The sequence below is a fragment of the Dermacentor andersoni genome, chromosome 4 (assembly GCF_023375885.2).
Source record: "Dermacentor andersoni chromosome 4, qqDerAnde1_hic_scaffold, whole genome shotgun sequence".
NCBI classification, from domain to species: Eukaryota; Metazoa; Arthropoda; class Arachnida; order Ixodida; family Ixodidae; genus Dermacentor; species Dermacentor andersoni.
The window spans coordinates 223,275,008-223,287,820 of NC_092817.1; the positions used below are offsets into that span (position 1 = coordinate 223,275,008).

The 12,813-nt window shown below is 48.1% G+C and overlaps 1 protein-coding gene across 4 annotated transcripts in view; it reads left to right on the plus strand.

Annotated features, from left to right (window-relative positions):
- The window catches only part of arr (low-density lipoprotein receptor-related protein 6), a 296,788-nt gene that overhangs the window by 189,469 nt on the left and 94,506 nt on the right, over nt 1-12,813 (plus strand). For all 4 annotated transcript variants that reach the window (XM_072288049.1, XM_050185229.3, XM_055074753.2 and 1 more), the window contains one exon: nt 11,259-11,387. In XM_072288049.1, coding sequence (XP_072144150.1) covers nt 11,259-11,387 — 129 coding nt within the window. The remainder of the gene's footprint in view (nt 1-11,258; nt 11,388-12,813) is intronic.

Genomic DNA, 12,813 nt, shown 5'->3' on the forward strand with positions numbered 1-12,813 from the left:
CCTAAAATATGGCTGTGCATGAGCTAGCTAGGTTGTTACTGCATAAATACATAAACAACATTCAGCCCACACCCAACGAACTCATATAACCTGAGTAGAGCTTATTTTTTATATGTAGAGCAATCAGAATAGAACACGCACGTATGATGCTGACAGTATCAAACGGTCTCAAGTCGAACATCCTTGTTTGGTGCCATGGGTGAGAGAGGGAGCATGCCTGTCAAGGTACTGCTTTATTTCGTGCGCTTTGGTAATGTTTGTACATTGTTGAAATGTTAAATTAGGTATGTTAAGTAGTAAGGTGGCAACATATTGGCCATCCAGGCTGGCAAGAAAGAATGTAATTGTTCGATTTGACTCAAAATAAGTTTCCTTATCAGCAATGTATATTATATGCTTTCAAATAAATACTCCCCTTGGAAACATCTCATGAGTATACATATATCTGCATAAGGTCACCGCTATACATACATATTGCTTTGCGCCAGTCATAGTGAATCGTACACTCACTGCTTAACCTTCAATTCCTTGCTGCATGAAGTAACCACTTATGCACAACCTTCTTGCACACGGTGAGAACTTCATTCATCGCTGAGCACATCATTTAACGTTATATTTTGTTTAGAAAGTTTACAAGCTGCAAGTATTAAATTTCTAAGGTGCATGTTTCATGCCTCATCTTTGGTGCCTTTATATCTGTGAAAAAGGAAAAGGCATTCCATGCATCCAACTGCTTTAAGCACTCTCATAAAATTGACAGAGTGAAAAAAAAAAAGCACGAGCAAGCGTATCCTGTACTCAGAGCCTCACACGCGTGCTCAGTGGTAAAAAGGTGTGTCTCGGCGACCTACGCAAGGCTGGCAAGAAAGAATGCAATTGTTCGATTTCACTCAAAATAAGTTTTCTTATCAGCCATGTAAATTATATGCTTTCAAATAAAATACTCCTCTTAGAAACATATCTCATGAGTATACATATATCTGCATAAGGTCACCGCTATACATACATATTGCTTTAAGCCAGTCATAATGAATTGCACACTCACTGCTTAACCTTCAATTCCTTGCTGCATGAAGTTAACCACTTATGCACAACTTTTTTGCACACGGTGAGAACTTCATTCATGCTGAGCACATCATTTAAGGTTATATGTTGTTTGGAGAGTTTACAAGCAGCAAGTATTAAATTTCTAAGGTGCATGTCTCATGCCTCATCTTTGGTGCCTTTATATCTGTAAAAAAAGGAAAAGGCATTCCATGCATCCAACTGCGTTAAGCACTCTCTTAAAATTGGCAGAGTGAAAAAAAAAAAAAAAGCACGAGCAAGCATATCAGCAAGCTGTACTCGGAGCCTCACACGTATGCTCAGTAGTAAAAAGGTGCGTCTTGGCGACCTACGCAAATGCATTCCGCGACAGATGTGCATGTGTTCCGTATTCTTGCAAGCTGTCACTAGCACTAAAGAAACCGCGCCACTGCGCTTCTGGCGACACTATCAGTTTCGCGTGACGTAGAACGCAGCACGTTGGATAATTAGAGAGGTTTTGTTCAACCACCCAAGGCAGCGCGCACTGAAAGTAATCATCCGAGAATACGTCGCATGATGCGACGTGATGCGATTGCAATACATCTGTAAAAGGTGGCGCAGATAAGACGACTGAGCAGTGTTTTGAAGAAGGATGACGGTGCCAATGCAACACATACGGCTGCAGAACAGAATGTGGCAGCCTAGAGTCGCATTTTCACCGGGACGCGGAAACTTGAAATCACATCTGCAAAAATATGCCAGTGTCGTCTGCTGTCAAAAGTCGTTGCCAACCTTGAACACCTTTGCTCCGCCGAACGGTTGCCAGCTGTCAACAGGCCGCGTCGCCCAACAGGAGCGTGCGTGCGTTCCGCTCGTGCGGATTGAGCGTTCATCGAATTTTGCTACACCTTCCGCCTTTTGGGCTTCCGCACGCGGGCGGACGAGGGGGGAACGGACGGGCGGACTGACCATGTACGGGCCCTTACAAGGGTGTCAAAATGTTGCCACAGTGCTGAGGTAAATTGCACAGCTTCCTGGGCCATCAACACATGGGACACCTGTGTGCTATTCGGTACGCCACTAACTTTTTGCACATTTTCAAACTACCAAGTTCTTCATCCAGTTACCCCTTGCTCGGTCCTCTTGGTACACCACCAGTTTGAAACGACAGCCCAAGAACATTGCCAAGTTTGCTGCCTGGTCATATTTGTAGTTTGGAAACCTTGTATTCACACACTTTGCCAAATTAGCAGAAAATACAGATGTTGCAAACCGTTGAGTCTCAGCATTGCTTAGGTGTGAGTAAGCAGTAAAGGATGGGTATGAGAGCTGAGAGTGTTAGGTACCTATCAGCTCCAGCTATAGTTGTTGCTTCTTCAAGCGGTTTCAAGACAGCAACATACTCATTCATTTCCTTCCATTCTGTCGTTGAAAAGCTTTCAATGTGATCATCTGCAGATGCAAGGTTAATGGTTATCGCCTCTCTCAGCTCCACAAGCCTGGAAAGCATTGCATCTTCGCTATTCCACCTTGTTTCAACATCTTGTACAACTCGAAGAGGCAGCTTGTTTAGTTTTTTCTGGCAACAATTCAGTCTGTCATGTGCCTTTGCGCTATGCTTGCAATGCCCAACAATGGTTCTTGCTTTTTTACAAAGCGAACAAAGGCCTGGGGTCATTTCCTTGATATTGTTGATAGCCAGCTGCAAGGTATAGGCAGAACAGGTTCTTTCAGACCAAGAAAGAGCATGCATGGCTGCCCTGATATTGCGCGCTTTGTCTGTGACCACATAAATTAACCCTTTAAAGGTTTTCGCCGCACATGTACGGCGGCGGTGTTCTGTCCCGCAAGGTCTTAGCCGTACGGGTACGGTCCCGACCCTCCGTTTGAAATTTCGCGCCATAATGACAATGTGTGCTCATCGGGAGGTGCTGCCACCTCTTAGCACTTACAAGATGCGTTTGAAATTGGTGCTACGTTCTTGAAGAGATAAACAGAGCTGCTTGCTAGCTTCAGCGCGTCGCTCAGACTGCGGCAACGCCCCTTTGGCGGTTTCGGTTTCGCCACGTGATCGCAACGGAGGCGCGCGAAACGTCATTTTTTTCTTTGTCGGCACTCTCTTGCAGGGTGGTGGAAGTTAATTTCTATCTTGATTGGCGCTGCTCTTAGCTTGCTTTTCAGCGACGTTCATGAGGTATTCTCGCTCTCAGTGGCAACGCGCTTTTGCGGTTTCGGTTCCGCCGCGTGATCGCAACATAGGCGCACGAAACGTGGTTTTTCTCTTTGTTGGCACGCTTTTGCAGGGGCGGCGGAAGTTGATTTCTATCTTGATTGGCACTGCTCTTAGCTTGTTTATCACCACCGCTCACGAGGTATTCTCGCTCTCCCCGGCAACACGCTTTCGCGAAAGGGCGCCTCAGACCTCTGCCCAAGGCAGCCACACGCAGAGATGTCATGTGTGCGCCAACACAACTCCTCGCTCCAAGAGTACGCATTTTAGGTGTGCAGACTGCGATAAGGCGCTGTGCCTAGACCAGTGTTTCAAGGAGTACCACGCCCGGAAATACTATTGAACATTTTGCAGTTCTGAGTGATACCGACACCAAAATACTGTTCCTAATTATTTTTTACTATTTATTCCCGACTTTATACATTTTGTAAACTCAAGATCCGCAATAAAGTAATTTGACCACCTGGGAAAGTTTTTTTCAAAATAATTCGACTCTCAAAGGGTTAAAGGGACACTAAAGGTTGCTATTAAGTCAACGTGGACTGTTGAAATACCATCACAGAAACCTCGAAACGCTTGTTTCGTGCCAAGGAGAGACTTATTTTAAGAGAAAATGCGTTCTGAAGCGTCCGCGTACCTCTAGCGCAGTTCAAATCGCCCGCCCTCCGATCGAGGAGTACTGACATCATGGTCTCATAGTGACGTTGCGCCATCGGTGAGTAGAACGGCGTCCGCAGACGGCGCTACGGCTTTTCTGCGCAAAACGCAAACGCGCGGCCAGAAACAGAGCCAAGACAGAGCCAACAGCAGAGTAAAAGATTGCCCAGGGGGCGCTGCGAGAAAGGTGCTAAAAAGCGCCCTCTGTCCTAAAATGGGTCGTACCAAGCTCGGTCGTCTGCTTCGGAAAGCATGTTTACAATATGGACCCGCCACTTTCGGTTGTGTTGTAGCACGGCCTGCTGCGTATATCGGGCGCCGAAGATTTTTTCAGGGGTGGCACGCTGCGTAAAGACAAGAAATTATGCAGTGCCGAATATGTGTACGCCGTTCAAGAATTAGGCGGCGAAGTTTTAGCACGGTGTCAATCGCAAGTGAAGCGAGTCGCGTATGAAGTGGAACTACAGGTAAGGTTTGCACGCTAGCTACTAGATTCAGGCGCGCAAACGCGAGGAAATGCGTGCTATAAATGAATCCACAACAGCGATAAGCAGACATCATGTGTACGGAACTGCTCGAGCACACGACGGTACACGTCGCGATGTACGAACTGCTCGAGCGCACGATCGTACGCACCGCGACAACAGCGGTCTTTCGACATGCCGCCAAATGGCGGGCCTCCTGCAATCTTCGTTGACTGCATGCCGCTAAACTGATGCAACGCACGGGAGCTCGCACGTACGTGCGAATCGCGCTGCAGCGCGAGCTCGTGCGCTGCTCGCTTGATGTAGCTTTGAATGACAGCGCTCGAACATCGATGTGCTGCAATCAATATTGCCTTGCTGCACTGCCTCAACGTGCTGGCTTGAGATCAAGGGTGAGCGCATTTAACTCTCTTAACCTGTGCTGCTCGTAGAGTAGTAGTGAGTTGTCATCGAATGAGCCCGACCATTTGTGCTCATTTGCACACACTTCACCACTTCGCATCGGTCGAATTGTTAAGTGTCGCTGTGGCCGGGTCTCGAATCGTGAATTACCAGCCATGCCTGCTGCTATGTCGGTCTGCTGTCGGTACTGTAGGTGCAAAAGACTGAAATTTTGAACGCAGATAATCAAGCAAGCTTCAAGACAGGCGAAGCAGTCAGCACGGCACGAAGTTGCGCTTACTCAGCGCGACGAACTGCAGCTATGTAGCGCGCCCGACGCTCCACTTCGTGAGGCCTTGGAGGAAAACGGTACAATCTGATGTTGGGATTCAGGCCGTCTTGTTCATGGCAGCCCACGACGCAGAAGTGACGACGGCGACGCTTTTTCGAGGCTGAGCTAGGTCTCTCCGGAACACTGTCGCCGATTCCTTCTGCTTCCAGCATTGCGTCTCACGGAGAGTCCGTTTTCGTTAAACTATAGGCTGCGGCGAGCTCGCAGCGTGGTTGGCGTGGTCTGTGAGAAGTGACGAGCCTTTTCACACTCGCAACAGGGCATAAAAAAGTGCGAATCGACGCAAAACTCGGCCTAGAAACGTGCTTCGCCACAGCCAGGGCTCAATACGACCCAAACTGGCACGACCCAGATGGCGTTTCCCGCACTGCCACCAGGCGCCGCTACTATACCTCAAACTCCAGCGCAAGACGCCCACAAGCTGGTACTTCATTCTATGACGCAAACTTCGACGCTCGTCGCAATGGACCCTGACACCGACAGATTGGCTCGCGATGGTGGGCTCAACTTCAGCGATTTGAGCACCGATGAGCGCGACCTGCTGCTGAGGGCTCGCACTGCCGGAGTCGTTGCGTACTATGACGGCGGCCTCGACACCGGCTCTCCGGAGCGGGAAAGCAACGAGGGCTTCCCACGACATCACATGGACGTGGCATTCTCGCTGCTTATTCCAAATGAAAGTTTCGCGAGCCAGCAGAACCCTCACAGCACGACGCGATAATGAAACTACTGAAACTCCAAAGCGTGCGCGGCGCAGAGTCGAGCGTGCAGAGTCGAGCGAAAACGAAACCTTTCGAACACCCATATTACTGAAGGGTAACGTCAAAATTTTATTTTTTCTTAGAATCGAATAGACGTAGACAAGTAGCATTTTTTTTCCGTCTTATAATTGAATGAAATGATATTTTTAATACGAGTAGTTGAGTATTAGTAACACAAATTATGAGGAGTGCTCTCGTCATAGGGCTAGTACCGGAATGTTGCTGGGGGGTGTCAAATCGTGTCATGCATTTATCTCAATTTCTCGGTTACTAAAGCTCTGTTCGCGATTATATTGACGCCTTAGACGTTCTAGAACATTGCTCTACCACTTTAACTTGAGTGTCTGGTAACCTTTAGTGTCCCTTTAAAGAGGCGTCCTGTGGAATGTCCCATTCGGCAACCAGACCTTCAAGCAACAAAGGAATTCTAGTTGCTGGGTGCTTTACTGGAAAATGAGCAGTGCTCAGGTTGTAACGCATCAGCTTGAACAGGGGGTCCAAGAAGTGGCAGTCAGGCTGATGTAGCTTTCATTTGCTCTTGATGTCCAAATGTCAGAGGTGAATGCAAGTGATGCAATGCCATCCTCGAATGCTTTGTGCAGCTTTATATGAACCTGCTCCCTAGTGTCATCGTACAACTTGGGCACTAGTGTACGAGACAGCGTTGTTCTTGATGGTAGCCGATAACTGGGCACTGCCTCATTTAACAGGTCCTTGAAACCACGATCTTCGACAGTTGCATGCGGCTGCAAGTCGAGTGCTATCATTCTGGCAATCTTTAGGTCCAAGGCGTGCCGCTTCAATTCCGGCAACGCTGGTTCTTGTCTTTCTGAAAGCATTGACGACGCTTGGTTGACTGGAACCAGCGTTTGCTTTAGCGGCACCTTGAAACTCTGCATACAATTTTTTATGCCGCTTCAAATGGTTCATGAGAGTGGTGGTCGTTGCTGTTGGTGTCTTCAGCGTGTTTCCGCACGAGAGTTAGACTGCTTCAGATTGAGAAGCTTTTTCAAAAAAGTTCCAAACCGCGCTTCTTGCGCCTACGGCCGGCATCGCGCACTCTCTTGGGGGTGGTCACGCTTTTCCATCGCGACGTTGAGCCTGGCGCACAGTCAAAGGCAAGAAAACGGAATTTTGTTTACATAACGTTTCCGCGCAGGACTCCGTCAAGCTTGTGTGCACAGCCAAAGGCGTGAAGACGAAAATACATCATCTAACACTGTGCACTCGTAGAGCTGACCCGCGCAAGGTCGAGGAAAGCACGATGGCACAGCGTTTCGCGCGAGGCTCTGTAGCAGTAGCACGCACAGACAAAGGCATTCGTGCGGAACTCCAGCTACTCCGTTAGCAGTGTGCACTCCATCGCAGTCCAGTGGCGCCGTTGAGCCTCGCCATAACTAGCTCCATAGCCGGGGCCAGCGCACTGTTCTAGCTGCACGCGCTCCTGGCACGATCTCTCGTGTACGGCGCGAGCCTTGCTCTCTTCGCTCCTCCTCTAATGCCACCCATGTGCTGCACAATTAGAGCGCCGGCTCGGTGGTGGCTCATCTCGATGATGTGCTGCTGCCCAAGCCGAAAGGCATAGCCGCCGTTGTTCGCCACTGCGTGTACCCCTTCCCCCACTCCTCTCCTTCGTGGCGGTGACTGCGCTAGAGCAGGCATTGTGCTTCGGTTGCCAAAGCACCGGCTCGGTATCAGTAGATCATGGTGCGCGCTTCCCAAGTCGAAACGCAAAGCCATCTCTAGTTGATTCACTAGCAGCGTTAGCGGCGTCAGTCAATCACTGCCATCTCTTTGCCGTGCAATGTTCCTATGCGCTGCCTCCCGCAACATCCCGATAAATGAGGCAGCTGCGTCAAGCTACTCTCCGTTTGCGGTGGCTGGTGTGAAATGTTCCGGACCATACGTATTGTCCAAGGCTCACAGACGGTTTATATTACAATATAATCCGTCTGCCTATATACATAGTTTACTCTCAGCCAGTTCTTTCTGAGCCATGAGCGAGGCAACGGGTGGAAGTCCTTCGTCTGCCACTGCTGCTAAACGAGCTGCCCGAGCAGAGGCCCAGCGCCGCCGCCGCCAGAATCCAGACGTGCGCTATGCTGAACCAGGCATTGGTGCAGTAAGTCTAGCATATATCCATCTATTTATCCCATCACAAAGCTACCTTCATGACAATCAACTACTGGGAGTGGAGTGTTTCTTGAAGAAGCGAAGAATAAAAAGTTGTACTGTACATACATGTCTTGCTCGAATTATTTGTCTCAGTATATAGAAAAGCCGAAACAGCTGAAGAGCTGCGCTCAAATTTCACATTAGGAAGTAACGTAATCGTCGGCAATTTTTTTTTTCCACGACGAGCATTTACTTATCATTTTATTACCTGTCAGGTCAACGTCTATAGCGCGCGACGTTCGCGTCTACCATGCGCATCTCCTGGCCTCCCCTTTCCCTTAGCATTGGTGGGCCCGCCCGCTCTTCCGCTAAGTGCGTGGGGCAGCGCCGACTGTGGTTTGTTGCCTTCGTGTGCATCAACAATATCACTGTTTCTATCGGTTCGTTTGTGCGAGTTCCCGCCGCCAGAAAAGAGATTGACAATGGCAAACGGAAGCGCAAAACTGTATCAGTGGATTACAACGTGGCTATGCTGAAAGCCGTCGAGTCCAGCGTGAAGAAGAAAAAAGTTGCCGAAGATTTCAGCATAGTGTTGAGCACGCTGTCCACACTTTTGAACAGCAAAGAAGCTGTCAGCAGTGCTGTCGCACGTGGCATAAAAGGCGACAGAAAGAAGCTGCAAGTGCCCGCTTTCGAAGCTGTAGCGAAGACGGTCTTCAAGTGGTTTTTGGACTCGAGCAAGCGACACTCCTGTGAGTAGAGCACTGTTGCAGCGTAAAGTGAGGGACTTCGCGTACATCATGGGGCACGACGATTTTGTGGCGAGTGTCGGCTGGCTGCAGCGTTTCAAGGAGCACGCCATGACATCGTCGGCAGGGCTGTCAGCGGGGAAGCGCAGTCTGCCGACCGCGAAGCTGCAGTGGTGTGCGTGGAGACAAACGTTGGACAGCTGCTGGAAAAGCACAGTGCCATGGATTTGTTCAACGCAGATGAGACAGCCCTGTTCTACCAGGTGCTGCTGCAAAAACCTTGGCCCTCAAAGGCGAACGCTGCCGGGGCGGTAAGCAGAGCAAGGTCCTAGCAATTATGGGAGACACTTTGAATACATGGTCATTGCGGGTGGACAGGTAATGAGCGGGTAAGATGGGAGTGGATGAAAAAGATGAACCGCAATATTAAAGGGAGTGAAAAAAATACAGACGGAAATATTTCCGTTGTGTGCCAAGATCTGGAAGATTAAGGGTCTGCTTTAACGCCGACACACTTTGGTATGGAGAGTAAGAGTGCAAAATAAAGCGGGCAACCTTATTTTGAATTGATTCTGCGCAATCAGAAAGGTTAGATGTGTGAGGGTTCCAAATTATTGAGGCATAATCGAGGGTTGCTCTGATAAGGGAAATGTATGCACAAAGTCTTGTGTCACTGTTTGCAAAGTACAGACGGCAGCCAAGTTTTTTGAGTGCCTTGTTAGTAATATGCTCAACATGCATGGCCCAGCTTAAATCAGACATAAGAATAACGCCAAAGTATTTAAAAGAAGAGGTTCGTTTGAGTATGCAATTGCATAGAGTGTATACGTTGGGCGGAAAGCTTAGCTTTATAGGGGTATTACTCAAGTTCGTGCGTGCGCACCTGACCCTTCTCTGGATCGCACAGCGCCGGCGGAGCGGCAGTCGCTCCCTAGCACTTTCGCAGCAGCCCTAACAGTCAGAGCTGTGACCCCTAACCCGCGGTTCACAGTGAGTTGCGACCACGGCGGGTTCAGGCCAGGGGGGACAGGGTGAGTCTCGACCTAAGGTGTTTATTCACCTTAGCGTACAAATGTACCAACTGACAACAACAGCAACAACACATACAAATACAACACAAAACAAAACCACAGCGGCGGAGCGTTCCGCACGTCTGGGGCGAAATAAACCGCACAATGTGGGAACCACAAAAGAGGCTGATAAGAGTTCAGCTCACCCAGAGTGGATCCGCGTTCGGGCCCTGGGGCGGTCAGTCGCTCACAAAGGCCGAGCGCAGCAGGGGGACGGCGTGCGGCGGTCTCAGCGGCTGAATTGAGATGTGGCCAGTTGAACTGTATGCTTACTGGATGTAACAAGTTAAGCTTGTGTGTGAGCAAAAAGCATCAGCCTGAATTTGCACAGCTAAACTGCTGGCACTGTGCAGTCAAAGTTTTGCATGCAACACTTGCACTATGATGAAGCACGGTCCACATCTGGCTGCACAACGGGCAGACGTCCCTATAGCCATGGCTACCACGAAATTTAAAGTAGACTGAACGAAAAAGTCCATGAACTTGTTCAGGCAGCAAAATACTTGGCAAAAGTCTGTGCATAAATTTTTGTACTGCTAGCATTGTAATAAATGCAAAACTTGTATTTTTGCATGAAAATAGCTTAATAACAGCACTTCAAATATAAATTTTTTATCTTTTCATGTGAGTGGCACCCATCCCCCTCCCCACAGTTATTCGAACTATTCCTTTATAACGATATCATAAAAAACTAAAAATTTGATCATTATAACCGACCATCACTATATCTGCACAGCTACAAAAAGAAGAAGGCTGCCAAACATATAGTAAACCCTTGTTATAATGAAGTGAACGTGATGGCAAAAAAATTTATTATAAGTTGTAATTAAAAAAAAAGAAAGCATGGACTCCGTAAAAGCTAAAAAAAAAGTAGAGCTGAACTGGCAAAACTCCGTGGAAGTCTAATACGGCTGTCACGCAGTGCGCGATGGCGCCAGATCGGGGTCCAATTTTTCGGTCACAACTGGCTCCTTTGCGCAAGCTTGGGAGGGTGGGAGCCAATAGGGTCTTGGTTTGGGTGACTTTGGGCACACTGGGAGGCTTGCCGGAAAGCAGCGTAGAGTTGTATTTCCATCGCCGTGCGGGTGCAGCACCGAGGAACAGTGAAGGCTGTTCGCTCGCTCAGAGTGAATGAGCCCCCCGAATAATGGCACCGACAGCCAGCGAGCGAGAGCGGGTGAGCAGGTCCTGGGCTTGCCTTGTCAGTGGTGGAGCAGAGTCGTGCGTTTGTGCTTGCGCAGTTTCCGTGCAAACAAGTGCGTGAGCACCAACGCCAGCTTCTTGTTTGGTTTTCTTGTTTTGACTTGCGCCGGCACCATGATCGTTGCTGTTGATCACGGTGATTGTGGACCCTGCGATGGGGATGATTGGCGTGAGGAAATGCGCATGGATGTTACTGTGTGAGGCTAGACAGTGTGCTGCTCTTACCCAGGCTGGAACCAGTGTGCGGTGTACAACGGGGGCTGCTCCCACCTGTGCTTGGGCGTGCCAGGCCTCCGGGGCTACCAGTGCGCCTGCCCCACCCACCACCCTCTCGGGCCCAACAACCGCACCTGCCAGCGTGAGTGTGGCTTCTTCCTTGTGGCTTGTCTCTGCACCGCACCACACAAAGCGGGGCCCTGGCAGCAGAGGCGCTCACCACTTGGTGCTGCTGTCCTTCCAGCCTTTCTTACCGATGCACCAGCTTTGGCTCGGGTATCCACGAGGTTGGCCTTCGTGTGTAGTGCTGTCCTACTTTTGGTGTTTCACATATACCCGTATTCTTTCCAGAGATGCGGTGGGGGCGCATTTGCACACCTTTCAATTTTCCTTAGTACAGTGGGCTTTCACAATTTCTTATGCACTGTATTCTTGCTTTAAAATTGATTGATTCCTCACTCAGCTGCAGACGGCAGCCGCACCTCTCACAACCAGGCTGTCAAAAAAAAAGCAAAAAAAAAGAAAAAACCGGTTCGGTTTGCGTTCAACACACACTGATTTTATTCTAGGTCAGTTCTGGTTCTGAGAAAAACATAACAGTTTGCATACTGGTTCGGTGCAGACCATTTTATCGTGCCTCGTGGTGATATGCTGCATAGTACTATCACCTTGTGTGCATGGCGCATGTGCAAGTTCCATAAAGCGGAGCCAGAAATTTACTCAGAACTAGACAGATACAGGGGAATTTTCATGTACATATCAAAGACAATGGCGATTACACTCAAACCTCGTTATAACAAAACTGGTAATAACAAAGTAAATGAAATTCCCCTTGAAATCTCTAAAGATCCATGTATTTGAAACATCGTTTGACGAAGTGAAATTGTCCTGCCAGTGGATATTACAAACTAAAGTCGGGTACAACTTAACACTTTCCTGTTCGTGGGAAAATAGACAGTTCTTGGGTAGTGTAGTAAAAAAAAATTTTATTGCTGCGGTAGATGCTTGATTATTAGAATGTATGGTAGCAACTTGTAGAAGTAATGTGCTCTCTAATGATATTATTTTCACTTATTATTTTCATTTATTAAGAATTCTTCGAAAAACATTAATAAATAGCTTTATAACAAAAACGAGAAAACTCCGTAAAAACATTGATGCTGCTTCTGCACTACGAGAACCTAACAAAATTTCGAAATATACATTTTCAACAAAAAGGCTATATAGGACATTCTTGCAAATACAGTTAAACCTCGATATAACAAACTTCAATATAGCGAAGTATTTAACTTTTCATAACCTCTTGTCCATAGAACACCACGTATTTAGAACCATCAGTATAACGAAGTGTGTTTGTATGCAATTTCAATATAACGAAATTTCACTGCCACCGCAAAGGAATACCGAGAAAATAAGTGGAAACTCTATGCTGCCTACCAAATGCTTCAGGTCTGAAGACCGCTTTATAATTTTGCTTCCATGTCCAGAAGCAGTGTTTGATCCTTTTTGCAATTTACTCTTGTTGATGAGTGGCAACATAGAGCAAAACCCTGGTCCCGAAGAAAAGG